Below are 22,259 nucleotides of genomic sequence, written 5' to 3' on the forward strand. Positions count from 1 at the left end.
AATATATTCTTTACCTCTGAATTGAAAAAAAACTTTCCATAGGGGCACCTGGGTGGTTCAGTTGGTTAAGCGTCTGCCTTTCACTCAGGTCATGATCCTGGGGTCCTGGGATTGAGGCCTACATAGAGCTCCCTGCTCAGCGGGGAGTCTGTTTCTCCCTCTGCCCCCACCCCTCACTCATGCTCACTCTCTTCCCTCAAATAAATAACTAAAACCTTTTTTATTTTTTAAGAATTTTCATCAAATCAAGGGGTAGCTTTGTTGGCATTCTTTTTCTAGAGAGAATGCACATAAGCAGGGGTGGGGGATGCAGAGAGAGAGAGAGAGACAATCTTAAGGCTCCACACCCAGCTTGGATCCTGACGCAGGGCTGTCTTGACCCTGAGATCATGACCTGAGCCAGAATTAAAAGTCCGACCCTTGAAGGGTCAGGGGTGGGAGGTTGGGGGAACAGGTGGTGGGTAATGGGGAGGGCACGTTTTGCATGGAGCACTGGGTGTTGTGCAAAAAGAATGAATACTGTTACGCTGAAAAAATAAATAAAATGGAAAAAAAAATCTAAAAAAAAAAAAAACAAACAAACACAGAAAAAAAAAAAAGTCCGACCCTTAACCAACTGAGCCACCCAAGCAGCACTTGTTTGCTCTTTTAATACCAAATGCACTGAGTTTTCCCTGAAAAGAATTTATTCATGTTTATTGTTCTCTATCTCATGTCTGAGTGTCCCTATGCTCTTGAAAGAAAAAAAGGAGAGTGTTCAGCTGGTATATCAGACTGCTTGACACCCTGAGCACTAGAGGCAAGTTGTGATCCTTGGGATCAGGTGTGGCTCGGGTACTTAACCAGGGGCATCTACTCTATGACACTATGGGAACAGACTTGAGAAGGCATGACCCAGATGGGCGTCTTCACATGGGGAAAATGAAGAGTAAGGAGAGAAACAATATAGAAAGAGAAAAAATAACTAAAAGGGCACACTTGTTGAGATTACATTCAACTACTAACATCCCCAGTTAAGGCTCACTTACTCAAAAAAATATTTGTTTAATGTACCGTGAAAGATGCTAGGCATACCGATTTGAATGACAGCTTCTGTCTCTATGCTTACTTCCTTAAAGGCAATTACAAAAGAGTGGGACGGGTGCTTTGGTGAAGAAAGTATTAGGTGCGGGACGCCTGAGTGGCTCGGTTGGACGACTGCCTTTAGCTCAGGTCATGATCCTGGAGTTCCCGGATCGAGTCCCGCATCGGGCTCCCAGCTCCACGGGGAGTCTGTTTCTTCCTCTGACCTTCTCCCTCATGCTCTCTCTCAAATAAATAAATAAGTAAATAAAAGAAAGTATTAGGTGCTCTGGTACCCAGAATTGTATTTGTCTGGAAGGGTTTCTTGGAGGGAGTGATGTTCAGGCTTAGTTCTTTCCTGAAAGAATGAAGATGGGGGGAAGAGTGAAGAAGAGTGTTCAAAACAAAACAAAATAGCAGATGCAGAGGTATAGAGGTGAGACGAACTACAGTGGTTCTTTGTGGCCAGAACATAGCATTTGAATGACACGGTTAGCAGAGGTGGGGAATGGAAAAGTTTGTGGCTGAAGAGGCATAGCCTGAGTCTGGCAGGGCCTTCTTATCTATATCCACATACTTGATTTATCCTAAGGGCGATAGGAAACTATAAAGTTTTTAAGCAGAGCATGACAGGATCAGGATCCATTTTAGAAAGATCACCCTGTGATGTAAGCAGACACTGTTATACTGGGTTTGAACTAGGATGCTGGAGCTGAGGTTGGAAGAGGAATGGACAGATTGGTGACATGGTCAAGGTTAGCTGTGGGAGGAGAGAAATGGAGAGGAAGTGTTCTCCAAGGTAGAGAATTCACAGGGCAAACCTGGGAAACTGAAGATCGCAGAGGAAATACAGAACTATGGAGGAAAGTGATGAATTCAGTTCGGACCTGTAGAATCTGAGATGCCTATGGGAGGCTAGAGGATGAGGCCTTGAAAGCTCAGAGGAAAGTCTAGTATGGTAACTTCAGCATGGGAATGTTTGAGATGGCAGCTAAGGGACAGACAATGGAAAGGAAGCCCTCAAAGCAGTTGCTAGAAGGAAAGAAAGTCACAAGGCTCTTTTCAGCTAAAAACTTATGTGGTTATACTGCAGTTCTCGCCAATGTGCAAGGCACTATTCTAAGTGCTGGTGATAGGATAAGGCAGTGAACGGGACAAAATCCCTACTGCCACACAGCTTATGTTCATGGTATTTAGAGGAAAGACTAACAAACATACAATTTTAGTCACTATGAAAAAAAATAAGGCATAATAAAGAATGATGGAGAAGAGAGGGGCTCTTTTGGAAACAGTGCTTAGAAACTCAAAAGAGTTGATGTTTGAGCAAAGACCTGAATAAAATGCAGGAGTTAGCCATGGGAACACTTTGGGGAAGAGCATTCCAGGTAGAACAAATGGCAAGTGCAAAGATCTTGAGGTCGATAGGTTCAAAATGTGGTAAGACAGCAGTGTGGCTGGAAGAGTGATCACGGGAGAGAGTTAGAGATGAGGTAGGAGAGGATGGCAGGGCCAGCTCCTACTAGCCTGAAAGGCCATGACAAAGACTTTTTGGGTGTTATTCTAAGTGCAGGGGGAAGCCATTGGAGGCTTAACAGCAGGGTGATGGCATGACCTGAATTACACTGTATAAGGATCGCTCTGGCTGCTGTGCAGAGAATCATTTTTCAAGTGGCCACGGAGGAAACAGGGGGATGGGTTAGGAAGCTAGGGCAATCATCCAGGAGAGGGTAGCAGCTTGGACCAGGCTGATAGTGGTGAGAAGTGGTTGGATTCAGATACATTTTGAAACCAGAGGCGAGAAGACTTGCTGAAGGATTAGATATAGGGGTGTTAGGCAAAGAGCAAAACCCAAGAAGACTTATAGGTTTGTATTTTAACAAATAAAATGGTGTTTCCACCATTTTGTTTGTTTCCCGGGGGTGAAGGGGATAAAGAGTTCAGGGTGAAACTTGTGAAATTGGAGATGTGTTTCAGACATTCCAAGAAAAGCTGCTGAATAAATCTTCCAATACAGGCAATGGAGTGAGTACTAGATTTCCACTTGCATAGTTATGTCTCTTTTAATATTTATCTCACAGGTCAATAAAATTAAGGGTCACATATGAGCCTCAGATTGGTAGATTGAGACCTCCAGCCCTGGCTCGTTACACACATTCTCACCAGGGTGATACCCCATGGAGGGAAAAAATGATTAAGGGGTGAAAAAAAAAATCTTAGATAATACAGTGGTATGTGGCCTTCAAAGCTCAACCCTGGGGCGCCTGGGTGGCTCAGTAGGTTAAAGCCTCTGCCTTTGGCTCAGGTCATGATCCCGGGGTCCTGGGATCGAGCCCCACATCGGGCTTTCTGCTCCGTGGGGAGCCTGCTTCCTCCTCTCTCTCTGCCTGCCTCTCTGCCTAGTTGTGATTTCTCTCTGTCAAATAAATAAAATATTTAAAAAAAAAAAAAAAAAAGCTCAACCCTACTTGACCAAATCTTATTCCTTAGTATTTAATTTCTCTCATTAGAATTTACATTTAATTAAGTAATTCAGAATGTTCTCCTGGGTGGGGGGCAAGGGGGAGGTGATAATGAAAAAGCAGTTGAGAAACACTGGCCTGGTACAAGAACATGACCTTTGGGCAGCAGGTAGACCTGATGTGAATCTTGGCTCTACCACTTGGACATAGTCCTTAACTTGTCTGAGCTTCCATTTCCTCATTTAAATGCTAATGGTATTACTTACCTCAGTTATTGAAAAGATTAAATAAGATGATTAAATAAGATGATGTGCCTGGCGGGACGCCTGGGTGGCTCAGTGGGTTAAAGCCTCTGCCTTTGGCTCAGGTCATGATCTCAGGGTCCTGGGATCCAGCCCTGCATTTATTTATAAATAAATAAATCTTAAAAAAAAAAAAAGATGATGTGCCTGGCATATAATAAACAACTGATAATTTTCTTTCCCTTTTACTCTTTTTTTTAAACTTTTTCTTTTTTTTAGATTTTTATTTATTTATTTATTTATTTGACAGACAGAGATCACAAGTAGGCAGAGAGGCAGGCAGAGAGAGAGAGGGGGAAGCAGGCTCCCCACTGAGCAGAGAACCTGACCCGGGGCTCCATCCTGGGACTCTGGGATCATGACCTGAGCCGAAGGCAGAGGCTTTAACCCACTGAGCCACCCAGGCGCCCCTAAACTTTTTTTTTTTTAAGATTTTATTTATTTATTTGACAGAGAGACACAGGGAGAGAGGGTACATAAGCAGGGGGAGAGAAGAGGGGAAAAGTGGGCTTCCGCGCAGAGCCGGGAGTCTGATGTGGGTCTCGATTCCAGGACCCTGGGATCATAACATGAGCCAAACGCAGATGCTTAATGACTGAGCCACACAAGTCACCCCTTTCCCTTTTACTTTCTCCCCTTCCCAGAAAAGAGATTTTATAGTTAAGAACTACAGTAAACTGGATAGGGATCTAATCAAGTGGGAGACAGACTTAAAAGCTTGTTGGAGAGGAAAAGGAAAACAGGGGCCTGAGTAAATATTGGAGGGGAGGAGGAAGAGAGTGTAAAGAAAGAGGGGAGTCCAAGGTAATTGAGAGATTTGACATGCAAGGCAAAGCCACCACTAAAGATTCTTAGTTGATGGTTGAAAATGGCCAGAGGAAGATTATTCTGGCGTCTGACTTGTACTACAGCGGAACAGCAAGAGAGGAAGGGAGCCCATATTAATTGTGATGGATTTGGCATCTGAAGATCTGGGTGTATAAAATACTGAACAATGAGGGTTGGGGAAATTAATTATGGTCATTCTCTATTTTGAAATATCATGCAGCCAGTACAATTGTTTTGGAACAATATTTCAGTGGCACGGGAAAACACATAATAAAATGTAAGCACACTACTAAACAATATGAAGCCATTTTTGTCTAACGTTGTATATCTTGGTAGGAAAGAGATTAAATTATCCCTGGGGTGGATTTTTTTTTTTTTTCAGTTTTAATTCGAATAGCTTGTATTGCTTTCATAACCAAAGGGGAAAAAAAGCTTTTATCCGAAAGAACGTCTCTGACCTCGCCACTTACTGGTGTCGGCCCTGGCCAGCAGCGGAACTCCCAGATTTCTGAGGACCCACATTCCAGTACTACCCCAGCCCCTCGGAGGGTGTGGCCCCGGAGGTAGGAGACCCAGGAAAAGGCGGGCAGTGGTGAGGCCGCCCCCCGGCAAGCGCAGCGTCCGGACCGGAGGACTTGTCAGGGGATCGGGCGGCAGAGATGGCCACACGCCGGGAAGCGATCAGAGCCAGAACCCTCCCCGCTTTCTCCGCGCCCGGTGCGGGAACAAGAAGGGGCAGGACGCCGGCCTCAGGGGCCGCCCGGGCCTCCGAGAACAGGGAAGGCGGGAGGCTGGAGGCCCCTGCAGCAGCTTTCCCAAACTCCAGCCCCAAAGTAGCCTGGGGGGGAACAGCGCCAGCCCGCGCGCCCGCCGAGCCATCAGTGACCGAAGGGAGGTGGGAATGTGGGCGGAGCCTCTAGCGCGAGCTGTGATTGGAGCAACCAACACCTCCCGGGGAGAGAGGGCGGGCGAGACGGCCAGGGATGCGTAGAGGCGGGTGCTCAGAGCCCTCTGTGTGATTGGCTAGCAGAGGGTGAACCGGGTGCTGTTTCGATGATTGGCAGGCAGTAGACTGCCCTCGGAAACGGCCTTGGCTTCGCCCATTGGCAACCTGCGAGAGGAGGCGGGATTGGTTCATCGTGTGGTGCTGATGATTAGCTGGCGACTGAGAGGGTGTTGGGGAGAGAGCGGAGTTGGGGGGCGACTGGGGCAGCGACTTCCTCCCTGTTATTGGCTGGTGAAGTGAGTGGGGGTGGTATGAAGGTCTAGCGACTGCCTGGGATTGGCGGGCGCTGCGGTGAGTGACAGGCAAGGGGGCGAGCTGCGCGACCAGCGGTTTGTTTTTCGGAGCGTTCCTGAGGTGGAGAACGGTGGCCGGACGGAGCGACTGCGGGACTGAGAGACTGGCGGGCGGGCGGGCCGAGCGGCGCCGCCGAGGCCGGGCTGGGCCGAGCCGAGGAGCGCCGGGGATGTAGCGGGCCACCCTGCCCATGCCACAGCGCCCGGCTGCGGGCGGAGCCGGAGCCGGAGCCTGGGGAGGCGGCGGGGGGCCCGAGCGCAGCCCGCGCCCCCCGCGCGGAGCCAGGCCCGCTGCCGTCCCCGCCGCCCGGGCCCCCGGCATGCAGCTCCGGCTGCGGAGGTGACACTCGGGCCCGAGCCGCCGCCGCCGCCATCGCCACCATGGGTGAGTGTCGCCACCGCCCCGGCCTGTGCCCGCGCTGCTTCGCCTCGCCCCGCCCCGGGCTGAGGGGAGGAGGACCCTGGGCCGCCGCCTGACAGGCATGGACAGCCCGCCGGGCCGGGGCTGCGGACCGCCGGCGCCCGCCCGCCGCGGTCGCAGCTCGGCGGCCGGGGCGGGGGTTCGGTTTCCCCCGGGCCCCCGGGGCGGTCCCGGCCGGCGGAGCCCACTGGGCAGCCTTCTTCCGGGCCGCGCGGCTGGCGCATCCCGAGGAGGCGGTGGCTGGATCGAGGGCCCGTGCTCGGCGGGGCAGCCCACTCCGGCCCGAGCGAGCCGGACCGCGAGCCTGAGGGCGGGGGAGCGGGAGCTCAGTGTGGGGCCCGGGCTGGAGGCTGGTGCAGGCCCAGCTGCTGTTGTGTCTTTTCCTTGATTTGCTTTTTTTTCCTGCCTGTGTCATTTCCTTCCCTTTGCTCACACAGGCCGGCCAGCGAGAGTTCCCGGGGCTTGCTCTCAAGCCCTGTGCGCGCCCCAGCGCAGGGGGGAGGGCGTGCGGGGAGATAGGCTGGGAGGTGATTAAAACGGCAATCACTGTTATCAACAGAGCGGTTGAGAAATGCAAGCCGCACGCAGATTGCTGGAGGTTAGGAATTGGTTGGGGACTGCCAGTTATAATTCACATTCTCCTTTTTTGAAAAATCCCGTTGCAGTGTTTGACATGCATTATTTTTATTTAGCGGTATCGCTGAAATTATGTAACTTTTAAAAGAAGCGTTCGCTGCACAAAAGAATCTATGAAATCATTTCCTTTTCATCAATACTTGCAATTTCAGTTGTGAAGATGTAATCTAAGAAACGCTTTTAATGTCTTCTACACGCGGCATTTGAACCGAATTATATTTTGGTGTCCTTTTTGGTAATTTAGCAAATGATTAGTGGACTAGGTTAAGAAGTAAATAACATTTTAGATGTACTTTGCTTCTCTTGTTGGATCGGTTATTGTGATACCATTGTCCACAATCACAAGTTTTGCAAAGTATTTGGTATTGTCCTAAATAACCAAGGAGTAAACTTCAGTGAGAGGATCTTTTGCAAAGGCATTCATTGTATCTGTGAAGTGCCATGCACGTGAAGAGGGAATGTTAATATTTGCTTTGCCCTATAGCAAGGTCAAGTCATTTTCGTAGAAAGTTAAGTGTATGCTGTGTCACATTGAGCAGATACTGTTTTGCTGCCTGTCTCTACACTGTGCCTTTGAATGAATTGCCTTGTTCTATTCCATACTTCCCCTGTACAGTAAAGGATGGGTTTGTTCATTTGCTGGGTTTACTGTTTCCTTCCCATGCTTTCCTTCAAAAGCGCTTGCTCTTCTGGAATAAAGCCTCCTGTGACAGCAAGCAGAAAAAGGAACCCATTAAGGCTTGATATTTAAATACATAATTCAACAAATACTTACCAAACACTTACTATAAATGGGGTACATGATTCTTCTTGTCCTCCCCAAGCTTCAAACATTTATCTCGTGTTTTGGAATTTGATGATTGAACTCAATCCTTGAGTTGGTTTGTGAACCAGTGTTTGTGATAGTCTTTCCTCTTTGTCTCGTGAGGGAAGTCTTAAGTCCCGAAAGGGAGTTTGTAATACTTGAGGATGGGCAGACTCCCACTCCCCACTTTCTTGACTGCAAAATCAGTAAAAGTGCCCAGATTTATTGATTACATTTGCATGTCCAACATGAAAATAGATGTCAGCCTGTTTTTACATTTCCGGACATTTTTAAGAACTATTTTAAGTGTATGAGTTTATGGAGAGACAGTGATGGGGAGGAAAGGAACTATATAGGTAGGGGCTAGAATCGCAAAGAAAAAAGGACCAGAAACTCTACTTTTCATTTGTCCCCATGTCTGTTTTACATAAAACACCTGAGGCAGTGAGAGGGGAACTAACTTGCCTGGTGGCTGCCATGTATTAGGCAAGCTGGTTTAAGAGCCACTGCCTAGCTTTCTTCAGCAGGTTCCCCTCATACCATTCTTTCTCTCTCTCTCTCTCTCTTTTTTTTTTTGTTAGATGACCTTGATATGCAATTAGAGCTAGTACTGAGTTCTTCCAGAGCCTGGATCTTTAATTTACTATATAAAAGATTCAGCAAGGATATGTACACACACACAAACACACACGGAGAGTGTCTCTTAAATACTGACTTCCAGTATTTAAGAATTTTCGTCAGATGAAAATTCAGATTCCCAGATTAGTTTGCTTTAGTTGCTGTGGTTCTAAATGTATTATGATACAGCAAGAGGTTGATAAGAGAGACATACAGACTTATTAATATTTTCATGATACTTGTTAAACTTCAGCTTAGTGAGGAAAGGACCAAAACTAATTGGAGTCTCTGCCCTGTAGGTTCTTTGGTTAACAGTCATATTTTCCTGAGCTGTTCAAAGCCCCAGACTCAAGCTTGTTTGACAACTTGGGTTGGTAATAAAAACAGGTTAGATTTTATATTGGCTGTTAGCCTCAGTAAATGCCTAGTGGGAACTACATTTATCCCTGTAGTACATTTAACCTTGTAAATAATAGGAAATACGGAGATAGGCTTCTTCTTTTTTTTTTTTTCTTTTCTTTTGGCTTTGATACTGTGTTGTTATTTAAAAAAATTGGAATTGACTCCTCATTTTTCTTGGTTACACTAGAATTCTCTCCCAGTTTTAGTAATTATAGTGGCAAATGCTATTAATAACACTTGAGACTAATTCACTTGTGTGTATTTGGACTTTTTATAAATGCAATCTGAAACTTAATGGGAAATGTTATTGAAAAACATGTAACAACTTGGAAATGTTGCAGGAAACTATAGTGAACTGAGTACAGGATTAAGGATGGGTTGGTTCTGCTTTGATAGCTTGGTTGGAAGTCAGAATCATTGTGATTTACAGACAACTTGGGTCTCTAAGGTTCCAGGGCTGTTATGAGCTCTCAGTTAGACCATTGTCAGTTCAGCTTGTCTAGAATTTGACAACCTGACAATCTAGACTCTGACCAACAACTGTTTTAATTGAAATTTGATGAGTCAACATGGCTGTGTGTCAACTAGGTTTCTGATATTTTTGAAATGACAGTTGGATTTCATTTTTTTAAAAGAATTTATTTATTTGAGAAAAAGCGGGAGTGGGGGGGTGGGGTGAGGGAAGGGGTAGAGGGAAAGGGAGAGGTAGACTCCCTATTGAGCAGGGAATCCTGCAGGGCTTAGTCCCAGGACCCCGGGATCATGACCTGAGCCGAAGGCAGACGTTTAACCTACTGAGCCACCCAGGTGCCCCTAACAGTTGGATTTTTTTTTTTTTTAAGATTTTATTTATTTGACAGAGAGAAATCACAACTAGGCAGAGAGGCAGGCAGAGAGAGAGGAGGAAGCAGGCTCCCTGCGGAGCAGAGAGCCCGATGCGGGGCTCCATCCCAGGACCCTGAGACCCAGGACCATGACCTGAGCTGAAGGCAGAGGCTTTAACCCACTGAGCCACCCAGGCGCCCCTAACAGTTGGATTTTAAAACTAAATTTTAGGCATTTATAAAAAGTAAGTATCCAGCCGGGGAATACACAAGAATAAGAATCAGTTTTCTTGTTTCTGTCTATATAAGCTATTCTGTTCATCTTTGTTCATTTATTTATTGGCTCTTATGTGTTGGGAGCAGTACTAGACCCTATATCTGTATTTATCCTGCCTTAATAAGTTACCTTAAAAAGGTAAGTTGAACCTGAAACATGTAAACAAGTGAGTACAAGGGGTGTTGTAGGTACTTTGTCCAAACCGTGTAAAGATGCATGGGAGAGAGAGATCAATTCTATAGTTTTGGGATTGACATACATAATTTTATTGTTTCTAGACCTTTAGGTTAATTTCATTAAATATTAAAATAAAATATGGTAGTGATATGTTGATTCTTATGAGGAAGCAACAGCTTACTTTGTAATATGTATTTTTTAATTTTGGGGGTGCCTGGGTGGCTCAGTCAGTTAAGTGTCTGCCTTTGGCTCAGGTCATGATCTTGGGGTCCTGGGATCCAGTCCCATGTCAGGCGTCCTGCTCAGTGCAAAGATTGCTTCTCCCTCTCCCTCTGCCTCTCCCCAGCTTGTCCTCAGTGACTCTCTCACTCTTGCTCCCTTTCTCTCTCAAATAAATAAAAACTTTAAAAATAAAAAATAAATTTTTAGCGGTTAGTTTCTTTGGAAGGGCTATTATATCTCAGAAACTGAAAAATAAACATCAGAATTTGACTTTGAGATCTAGCAAAGGTTCAACCATGTCTATGAAGGAAAAAAGTTTCTTGTGAATTGAGGCTCAGGCCTTTTTGTTTGTGCTTACTATAAAATAACGTTTGCCACTATAAAATAATGTTTGCCCAGGTTCTGACAAGGTGAAGGCAGTGGGAATATGTGAAATGTCATGAAGATCAAGATAGTAAAATCGGGGGGTGCTTGGGTGGCTCATTTGGTTAAGTGTCTACCCTCAGCTCAGGGTCCTGGGATCAAGCCCCATGTGGGGTTCCCTGCTCAGTGGAGAGTCTGCTTTTCCCTCTCCCTCTGTCTTCTGCTCTCTCTGCTTGTGCTCACTCATCCTCTCTCTGTGTCAAATAAATAAAATCTTTAAAGAAACAGGGGAGAAGGTAATAAAATCTGACTCAGGGACACTGAGAACAGCATCTCCTGGGTGAGCAGTGTGATCGGACAGTCTGGCACTGCTGAGTAGAGCGCTGGCCACATAAAGAAATAACAACGTTAGTTAAGTGAAAACAACAATTAAAACATTATTTTGGAGATTTGTATATATGGAAAAGGGAGAGTGTCTGACATAGTACACAGATCTTATAAGGACAACAATGTTTACTAAAGGACAGTGTGCTACTAGAAATTTTTCTGTGTTTTTAGCCAAGGGAATTAGTAAATGGGAGTGCCTTAAGACCCTACTTTTAGATGGAAGTGATAGTTCACTCTGCAAGATTGACTTGTGCTGGAGGTAAGGAGATAGGAATGTGTTGCCTGGCAGCCCCCAGACCATAGGTCAGTGTATCCAGAGAAGAAAAAGTCCGTGCTGCTGGATTATTATGGATAGCTGTCTGCTTAAGACTGCTTGAGAGTTTCCACTTTTTAAGCCTGAACTCTAATGTTTTTTTTCGTAGATCCCTTCTTTTCTCTTTTCTATGAATACTCCTTCTCTCTGTAGTCATAGCCTCTTAACCTCTAGAACGAACTTCTTCCTCTCTGCTTCTTCCTGGTAGCGTTTAAGTGTATCAAACCACCTCCATCCTCAGGAAATCTTTTCAAGGTTATAGCACACTAACTACTACCCCAGCCTCAAGTTGCTCATGTGTAAAGTTCACAAGTGAATTGTTGATTTCTACTACTTCCAGTTTCCTTTTAATCTCCAGCTTCTTGATTCCCTTTAAAATTTTGTTTCTGCCTCTGCCGCTCTATTGGACCTGCCTGGCCTATACCTGCCACTGTCCTTCTTTGGTCCTGACTGTTCTGGTGTCACTCACGGGTTTTTTTGTTTTTGTTTTTGTTTTTTTGTTTTTTGTTTTTTTCCCCAGTCCTCTTAAAGGTTTCTTTGCCAGTATACTTTCTTCCTACTCTACTCGATAAGGATTAGTACTCATTGAGGATCAGTCCCTGACCCGCTTTTCTTCCCCTCAGTCCCCTCACTTGCTTTTAGGTTCTTTCTCGTCTTCAGTTCATTTTTTAAGCTCTCCTGTGTAGCTGGAACAGCTTGCTTTATTGAAAGAATCCTTATTCTGTTAATAATTATGTAAAATCATCTGTAAAACCTCTTGCTACTCACTATAAAATTTTTTTTTACATGTGCATGTTTATGTATTCTGGTCTGTATATTGTCTAAGTCCATCGCTTTATTTGTGTAAGCTTGTATTTGGGTCTCATTCATTCTTTTACCCCTAGAGTGTGAACAGCTTGAAATTAATGTATAAGAACTTGGAACTATCTAATGTATAATATATATCTAATATATACATATTGGTACTCAGTAAATGGCTGTTGTTAATGACTAATAAATATCCAGGAAAAATTAAGCATTAGGGTTAAATAGTGTCCAGTCTTTTTCCACTGACCTTTTTCCCATTGACAATAAATAGCCAGCATTTTTTTAGCATTACTAAGTGTTAGTTAGGTACCATGAGGAGTAATTTGTAAGTTCTTTTTCCTTTAGCTCTTACAGCAGCTCTGTGAGATGATCCTTTTTTTTTTTTTTTTAATTTATTTATTTGACAGAGAGAAATCACAACTAGACAGAGAGGCAGGCAGAGAGAGAGAGAGAGGAGGAAGCAGGCTCCCCGCGGAGCAGAGAGCCCGATGTGGGGCTCGATCCCAGGACCCTGAGATCATGACCTGAGCCGAAGGCAGAGGCTTTAACTCACTGAGCCACCCAGGCGCCCCGAGATGATCCTTTTATTATCTCCATTTTACAGATGAGGAAACTGAGGCTTAAAGGGAATAAGTGATCTGTTGAAAGCCTCCTTAAACCCAGGTCTTTCTGACTTCAAAGTGCATGTAAATGATTGCTGTACTCTAAGAAACCTGCTATTTTTTTTAAAAGTTTTGTTTGTTTGTTTTTGTTTTTGAGGAATATCATACTAGAGTGCTGATAATTCAGTTAAAAATCTCAATCCAGGAAGAAATGCCTGAAAGAGCCACTTGATTTACTTCCTGTCTTTATCCACATCCTCAGTTTGAAGTATCAGTTTAAGAAGCTGTCTGCCTTTAGCAGTGTTTTCGGCTTTGACAAAAATCAGATTCTATATTCCTGTGTCCATTTTGTCAGTTATCCTGGGTTTTAAGAGATAGTGCCAAACCATTCCTCTAGTGTGTTCTCAGCCCTGGAACTACCAAACAAGTTTATCCATGAAGTAATGCCAGGAATTGGTTAGCTTCCCGGAAACCAAATTTGTCAACCTGATAAACCAGCTCTTATAATAGCATCATCTTATACAGAATTAGAAATGATTCTGTAGTTCTACTTGTTGTGGATTTGACTTGAGAAGCATGTGTGTTGTGCATCTCTGTGTTTATATTCGCATCCATCTAGCTTCAATATCTGAGTTGAGACAACAATTAGAAATTACCAATTCTCAGGGTGGTTCCCTTGATACTAAAACTCCATGTATTTTCCTGTTTGGAATATCACTGGATGTGCCTCGGAAAACACCTACCTAGTCATAATTCTCTTTATAGTGATCCCAGTTTACTGCTACAGTTGGCCCCCAAATTGTATACACATATATTAAATAGTATATATACTAGCTTAATATGTAAGCCTATACATATTATATATATATGCCAGTCTTCTGAGCTTAGATGTTATGCTCTAATTTTTAAATCTTGGTTGGAAGGTTAAAAAACAAAACAAAATATCATACAAGTTCCCTTTCTTTTTTTTTTTTTTTAAAGATTTTTTTTAAAATTTTTGACAGAGATCACAAGTAGGCAGAGAGGCAGGCAGAGAGAGAGAGGAGGAAGCAGGCTCCCTGCTGAGCAGAGAGCCCAATCCCAGGACCCTGAGATCATGACCTGAGCCGAAGGCAGAGGTTTTTTTTTTGTTTTTTTTTTTTAAAGATTTTTTTTTTTTTTAATATTTTATTTATTCGACAGAGAGAAATCCAACTAGGCAGAGAGGTAGGCAGAGAGAGAGGAGGAAGCAGGCTCCCTGCGGAGCAGAGAGCCCGATGTGGGGCTCGATCCCAGGACCCTGGGATCATGACCTGAGCCGAAGGCAGAGGCTTTAACCCACTGAGCCACCCAGGCGCCCCGAAGGCAGAGGTTTTAACCCACTGAGCCACCCAGGCACCCCACAAGTTCCCTTTCTTTAAGGAGCTTATAGGGAAAGTGCTAGAAAATATAAAACAATTGATAGGACGTTTGTGTATTTGTTTCTTTGTTTTCCACTGTGACTGTTTATTTTATCTTGGGATGTATGTGTTTGAATTTTGACATGTTTTTCTGTAGATACCTACTTCCTTTACATTCACTATCCCATTTATTTATCCTTTTGGTTCTGCATCAACTTTCATATACACTTTGGTACATATTTTGAAATGGAATTGGATGGAAAGCTACTCTAGTGGTGTTTTCTCTGCACATTTTAAGTCTAATTTTACTTTTATGAGCAGGCAAAAACCTTCACATGGGTGCCCTTCTCCTTCCTTTCCTGAACCTCCTCAGAGGGCGAGTTGGTACTTGAGCACATTTGAATCTTTTTTTTTTAAAAGATTTTATTTATTTATTTGACAGAGAGAGAGATCACAAGTAGGCAGAGAGGCAGGCAGGGGTGGGGGGAGGAGGCTCCATCCCAGGACCCTGAGATCATGACCTGAGCCGAAGGCAGAGGCTTTAATCCACTGAGCCACCCAGGCGCCCCCAAGCACATTTGATCTAGAAAGAGGGACGAGGCAAATAGCACAGTATTACTTCCTACACTAAATGCTGTTCTTTTCACAGGGTGTTAGAACATTTCCAAGGCACAATGACGAAAGACAAAAAACAGGTACTCTCTGGGTGGAGTCTCTTGCACTTACTTCTTTTAAGGTGTGCTCCAGGTCCCCAAGTGACTCACTTGTCACCAAAACATGTAACAACTCATCTTTCATATTCTTTTCCAGATCAGCAGATTTATTTTCAACTCCCAAATGCTCTCCTCAAGGACCTGGGAGAATTTTGCAAAACATGGAATTGGACTGGTTTGGGTTCTGGGTTTTTTGTCCAGTCGTCTTCGGTGCGTGAGAATTCTAGTACTCTATGCTAGTTCAAGAAAAGGGGATTAAAAGTAATACCAGTAAGGCAGAGACAATGCATTGCTTGGTCAGTTAGGGAAGAAAAACAATGGAGCTGCCTTTTGGCTTCCCTATGGGAAGCAGAAGGCCTATAAACTTGTAAAGAGTTGGGAGGGGGCATTCAAAGAGTAGACTTGTAAAACAACTTCTGTTCAAAGCAGAGGTCCTTGTTTGGTACCTTTTAGAATGTGCTCTTCTACATGGGATGCTCTAAGAATAAGTCTGTGTATGACTCTGACCCATAATCAGCTCTCCGAGAATTCATCTTTTCACTCGCTACCTTACTACACTGTGCTATGTTGTTGTTCGCTCCAACTTTTTATCTGTTTTTCCTGGTTGAGTTTCTCTGGCACTGGAAGAATTCCCTGTTTGAGCACCTCCCTTGCCACCAGGGAACTGGTAAATATTGCTGCCAGAAATCTTATTGGAGATTTGTTAATCCATTAAAATTTAAGTGGCCATAGTCTGACCTCATTTATCTATTCTTCAGACGTCAGATGCATGCGATTTCAGTTACAGGGTCTGTCATTTCACCTGGGCAGAACTCCCTGACTATTAGTCATATAATTTTTTGCTTTTTTTTTTTTTAAGATTTTATTTATTTATTTCATAGAGATCACAAGTAGGCAGAGAAGCAGGCAGAGAGAGAGGAGGAAGCAGGCTTCCTGCTGAGCAGAGAGCCCAATGTGGGGCTCGATCCCAGGACCCTGGGATCATGACCCGAGCCGAAAGCAGAGGCTTTAACCCATTGAACCACCCAAGTGCCCAGTCGTATAATTTTTGATAGTAATTTGCTGGCCTGTATTTTTAAGTTTTTATTTAAATTCCAGTTAACATACAGTGTAATATTAGTTTCAGGTGTACAATTTAGTGATTCAACACTTAACTATGGTCCCTATTTAAGTATCTTAACCCATGTGCTCTCTTTCATTACAGATGAACAGGAGGCATTGAACTCAATCATGAAGGATCTGGTGGCCCTCCAGATGAGCCGACGTCCCCGGGTGCCTGGATATGAGACCATGAAGAACAAAGACACAGGTCACCCAAATAGGCAGGTGTGTGTGTGTGGCCATGGCAGACCCAACTAAATTGCTGGGGAGGGGTTTTCAAATGGGAAATATTTGAGAAGCCAAGGATACTCTACTACCAGGCTTAAATGCTATTGGCCTCTTGCTTTCACAGTCTATTAAATAGGAAGTGATATAACCCAGTCAGGTGTGGGTCCTGATCTGGAGTCCCAAAGCCTTGTGTATCTGACCTTGTGCCTACTGTTTACCTGTAGAGAGTAAGGGTAATTCCTTCATTTATAGAGACAGGATTCATATAACTGTTCCTTTACTCATGATTTGGCAAATGTTTAATCCAGATTCATAATCTCTAACTCAGAAGGTTTTTAACTACCTTACAGTTTATGCTTAGGAAAAATTCATTAATTTTAGTATTAGCTTATGTAAAATATAATTAAGAAGGAAAATTTAATAAAATGTCATACAATTTATTCTAAAGGAAACAATAATATCTATTGTTTTTCAATTGTTTCCCCTCATAGTAACTCAGGTAGTTGAGGGTGCCTGTTTTATTGAAAGTTGTGTGCTTCTTTAGGAAAACAGTTCCTATTTTTATTAACATTTAAACTCGTGCACTGTTGAGAACCACCTTCTGGCCTCCAGTGCCGTTTACAAACTCCCTGATTCCTGGGTTCTTTGGCCTGCAGAGAGGAGTGAATGATGGAGAGCTTTCCTCCCTAATGGGTATCTAGTGCTATATCATATGGCTTTGTTTGGTGTGTTTGATGAAAATTTGTCCTTGCCATTTTCCCTTGTGTGTCTCTTCATTATCAGCTAACCTCTTTCCTGATTTGCACCTTATTTACCAATTGTTCCGAAGAATCCTTGGTTCCTAGAGAAAAAGTAAGGCCCTAAAACTTCTACTGTCTAAGGTCTGCTAGATATAGCCTCTCAGAGTATTTCCTGCCTTTAGGAAAACTAGGGACCCTGAGTCCTTTTGTTTCATGATATAACAGAAGGATTAGCTTAGAAAGCGGCTTTCATTTTTATGGCTACCTTATAGAACTGGGGGAACAACAGAATAGGGCCCATTCTTATACTATTTTCATACATTATTCTGTCTAATTGTGTGGGTTCTGCCTTGTGGTAACTCTCTTCTATTCAAAGCTGCTTTTGGAAGGAGCATTTTACCAGAAGTGAGTCCCCTCCCCCAGGCTTGAGCCTAATGACCTCACTTTCCTTCCTGTCTTCCTATGGTGGAGTGTGCTGCTCCAGTCAGCTGATCTTTCTCCAAATGGGGCTATTAGCGTGGATATCAGTTAGGTGAAAAGGGGAAGCTTTCTTGAGTTGGAAGACCCAAAGGAACCAGGCTGGGAAGAGGAGGGTAACGTGGTGGTCCCTGATCCATTCCTTGAAGGAAGATTACCTTTTAGAGATCCTTCTGATTAAAACCTAAAAGCTATTGTAAGAAAAGTCCTGATCTTGTCCTGTGCCTGCTGCTGTGTTATTAAAGTCAAGTCCGTGGTTATGAAGGGAGAAGGCTGTAAAAAAGGATTGCCTGTTGGTTAAGAAGTAATCTTAAGAGGTAGTGGGTCTGAGTACCTACAATTTACTTGAATATCATCATTTTTTTTTTCTGTTGCATGGAGGATACAAATTATTAACCTCAGTCTGTTTGTTTTTAAAGAAAAAACACAACAGCGGCAGCTCAGCCCTTCTGAAGAGCCCCACACTAACAACAAGCTCATGTGCAGGGGCCAGTGAGGAAAAGAAATTTTTGGTAAGGAACCAAATTACTCATAAAGCTAAAATGTGCTTTCAGATCTGATCCAAGTACAGGAAAAGTGTGGAGTTCATTTCCTAGGCAAGTCATTTTAGTGGATTTGTAGGGAGCACTGGTTACTCATTACCTGTGTTCTGTGCTTTTAGTCACCATGTCACAGAACAGTATTATTCATAAGCAGCGTCTGTCAGTGCTGTTCAGTATACTCTGTGGGATGACAGAAGTGTTCTGTATCTGTGCTGTCCAGTGTAGAAGCCACTAGCCACACGTAGCTCTTGAGCCACTGAGGCAGTGAACTTTAGATTTTAGTTAATTTTAATTAATTTTAATTTAAATAGGCATATGTGGCTAGTGGCTACTGTCTTGGACAGCACAACTTTCTATATTATATAAGGGACTCTTGGCTTGCTGGGCAAGAAAATAAGTGCATGTTTGAGGTGCTTAGCGATTCATTCCGATGTTCATTCCTCCACACCCATCGTGTATTTCTACACATTGTGATAAGCTCATCAGTGGGAAGCCTAACTAAGATTCTATTCCAAGAGGCAGGGGGTTCTCGGGGAAACATGGAGCTGTGGAACTAGTATGGCTGTTTAGAAATGGAAGCTCAAAGTTTATGCTAATATTGGGTAAAAGGCAATGACAATGTCAAGATCACTTTTTCCCTTAATAAAGTCAAGGTTGTAGAATGGTGTCTCCTGGGAATTGTAGCAGATGTTCAGCTTCTGACCAGGAGGGGTATTCTTCAGCAAAATCCAAAAGTGGAAACTTGGGGAAAAAGTCTCAGTGAATACGTTTCTAGGGAGGAGGGGGTGAATTGGGGATAGGGGGAACCTTGAAGGGAGATGTGTTTACAGCTTAGTGTAATGAAAAGAACCTGGCCTAAGAGTCTGGTGATGTTAATAATCTGTTAACATAGGACTTGACATTTTATAGACCGAATCTGTATTTATTAATATTATTGTTTTTGTTTGTTTGGGCTTAGGATAGGATTAAACCATTTTCTCCATTACCAGTTCTTCTGCCAGGAGGTCTATACTTGGGAGAGAGGAATGAAAGATTAAAACCTAATTTAAATGGCTAAGAGATGCCAAATTAGCTAGGAAATGTTAACTAGGACTAAAGATTCAAATTGCAGAGTTCCAGCTGAAAGTAACCAAGTATTTTGGCCAGCAGGAAAAGTTGTCTATTCAGGCAGGTGATGGCGCCAGCACAAAGAGTGCTTACTTCAGCGTGAGAAGGGCAGTGTTGGCTACAGGGCAGAGCTGAGATTGGCATTGCCTCATGGAGCTCAAGCTGGACACAGGAAAGGAAAGCCAGAAGAGCTGTGGGTTCATTAACAGAAATATTGGGGGTGGGGGGCTGAGGCCTGGAAGAACTGGGAAAACCTAACCTAATATCTCTGCTTGGTAGGACTTCAGACATCCTCTTCCCTAAGTGAATAAAATAGGTGACTAACTGAAGAAGAGAATGCATTTAGCAACAACTAAGCATTCTGAGCAGCTATAGAAGTACATGGGCAATGAGGTGCTTCGCTATGAACTGTTTGCTAGGAGGCAGGATCTGTGCTCTCTTCTTCCTCCTGTACGTTAGATCCCTGGAAGCCTACAGCCTGATTAGAGCTGGCTGAACATTCTTTTTTTTTTTTTTTTTTTAATATTTTATTTATTTGACAGAGAGAAATCACAACCAGGCAGAGAGGCAGGCAGGGAGAGAGGAGGAAGCAGGCTCCCTGCGGAGCAGAGAGCCCGATGCAGGGCTCGATCCCAGGACCCCGGGATCATGACCCGAGCCGAAGGCAGAGGCTTTCACCCACTGAGCCACCCAGGCGCCCCCTGGCTGAACATTCTTAAATGTGTGGCCCATTCCAGGTGCCCTGGGCAATGTGGACAGTTTTGCAAACCTTGATGAGCAGCATCCCTTTCCTGGTCTTAACTCAGTGCTGTATCAGCAGGTGCAATGTCTCTGTGAAGCTGACAGCGTAGTAGAGTGAAAAGAGCACTGGCTTGGAAGTCATTGTTACTGATCCGTTAACCTAGAATTTTACAGTGTACATAGTGCTTTCAACAACAACAGTTAACAGTAATAACAACAACCATAGTACATTATAATACTTTAAAGTTTGCAAATACAAAGGTGAGCTGGGAAGCAAGCTCAGGAGTCATATCTTCTGACTCCTGGTCACAGTAATTTTACTGTGTCTAAGTCTAATAAGCTTTCTAAACCTCAGTTTTTTCCATCGGATATATAGACATAATAATACCCACTGTGTCTACCTCTTAAAAGTTGTAAGATGTAAAGCATCTTGTACATTATGAAACAAATGTACAGATGTAAAGTGGTAGTGATTACATCACTTCTGTTCTAGCATTGCGGTATGAGCTCTGATGGAAGCTTCTAATCAGAACTCTGCATACTGTCATGGAACTCTGAAAGGGTTAAGGTTTTTTTGCCCTTATTGGATTGTTACCAGATAGTCCTTTGCAAACCTCTGAAGCTAGCCTAACTTCTAAAAATCCCAGTAGGGGAAGAAATAGATACTCTATTTATTAAAGATTTTATTTATTTGGGAGAGAGAGGGAGAGTGTGAGCAGGGGGGAGGGGCAAAGGGGAGAGGGAGAAGCAGACTGCCTGCTGATCAGGGAGCTCACGCCAGGACTCAATCCTTGGACCCTGGGATCATGGCCTGAGCTGAAGACAGATGCTTGACCAGCTGAGCCACCCTGCTGCCCAAAATAGAATCTTTAATTCCAGTTTTTCTCAAATCTTACCAAACTGGTAAGGCTTGAACAGAACTCAGGGTCTGCTGGGTCTGACCTTGCAGATGTTCACTAGTAGGAGCTTCAGAATGGAAAAATTGCTTTCCTCACTGCAGGCCCGAGCAGGGCAGAGTTCTTGGCTCTCAGTTTTAAAGGAGGAAATTCTAGGGGCTGTTCTTCCAGCAAGGTCAGTGATTGAACAGACGGTCTTTGCTTTTACCGTGATAGACCTGGCTCTTCAGGGCTTCCTTTCTCTTTCAAAGGTTGTTGATAAGATAGTCTGGCTAGTTTGGAAATAAAACATAAAGCAATTTATAAGTCTGACATTTTATAAGAAGATTGCTTTACATATATTTTATATACATATATACATGTTTACATTTATTTATATGTGTACAGTGGTGATTTATTAGGCAGCCACAGAGAAGTAATAAACCATTTAATCACTGATTCATTCAGACACTCACTGAACTGCTCCTGCAGGCCAGATAAAATGCAAGGACTGAGGATATAGAAAGAACTAGGGCAGAGAAGGTTGCCTTATAATCGTCTCTTCCATTGATCTCTTAGGACTATCCAGAGTCACACAAAATTATTTTTGTTGTCCTTTTTTTTTTCTTCTCATTTATTTACTATCTTTGGCAAAATAAGGACTCCAGTACCAAAGATGGGGGAGCCATCAATGATACCTAGCAAATACAGGGAAAAGAGGTCTACAGCGTCAGAGAGAGCACTCAGAACAATGGCTAGCTGAGGCCTTTGTCAAGTCAAATTAGTTCACAAGCCTTGTTTAATAAATTCTGATTTTTATGGGGATTCCTGGGAGCTATCTTGTGTTGCATGTTCAGTTTTTGAGTTTAGATTTCAAGAAGGTTATTTCTTTTTTTTTTTTTTTTAAGATTTTATTTATTCATCTGACAGAGAGAGATCACAAGTAGGCAGAGAGGCAGGCAGAGAGAGTGAGAGGGAAGCAGGCTCCCTGATGAGCAGAAAGCCTGATGCGGGACTTGATTCCAGGACCCTGAGATCATGACCTGAGCCGAAGGCAGTGGCTTAAACCACTGAGCCACCCAGGCGTCCCTCAAGAAGGTTATTTCTATTTAAGTTTGGTATCATTAGGATGCCTGGGTGGTTCAGTTGGTTGGGCGCCTGCCTTCAGCTCAGGTCATGATCCCAGGTTTCTGGGATCGAGTCCCACGTGGGGCTCCTTGCTTGGCAGGGAGCCTGCCTCTCCCTCTGCCTGCCACTCCCCATACTTGTACCCTCTCACTCTCTCTGACAAATAAATAAATAAAATCTTAAAAAAAAAAGAGCTTGGGGGGCGCCTGGGTGGCTCAGTGGATTAAGCCGCTGCCTTCGGCTCAGGTCATGATCTCAGGGTCCTGGGATCGAGCCCCGCATCGGGCTCTCTGCTCCGCAGGGAGCCTGCTTCCTCCTCTCTCTCTGCCTGCCTCTCTGCCTACTTGTGGTCTCTCTGTCAAATAAATAAATAAAATCTTTAAAAAAAAAAAAAAAGAGCTTGGTATCATTGTTGGTTACTCCT

General features: G+C 43.8%; 1 protein-coding gene across 2 annotated transcripts in view; it reads left to right on the plus strand.

The window, feature by feature from the left end:
* Nucleotides 1-5,891: 5,891 nt before the first annotated feature.
* MAP3K3 (mitogen-activated protein kinase kinase kinase 3) overlaps nt 5,892-22,259 on the plus strand; it is a 61,353-nt gene continuing 44,985 nt past the window's right edge. The window contains exons 1-3 of one of the 2 annotated variants that reach the window (XM_045985938.1): nt 5,892-6,335; nt 16,101-16,222; nt 17,862-17,954. In XM_045985938.1, the coding sequence (XP_045841894.1) occupies nt 6,332-6,335; nt 16,101-16,222; nt 17,862-17,954 (219 nt within the window). In that variant the 5' untranslated portion in view covers nt 5,892-6,331. The remainder of the gene's footprint in view (nt 6,336-16,100; nt 16,223-17,861; nt 17,955-22,259) is intronic. The other variant, XM_045985939.1, reaches the window with a different exon arrangement.

The sequence above is a fragment of the Meles meles genome, chromosome 18 (assembly GCF_922984935.1).
Source record: "Meles meles chromosome 18, mMelMel3.1 paternal haplotype, whole genome shotgun sequence".
Taxonomy (NCBI): domain Eukaryota; kingdom Metazoa; phylum Chordata; class Mammalia; order Carnivora; family Mustelidae; genus Meles; species Meles meles.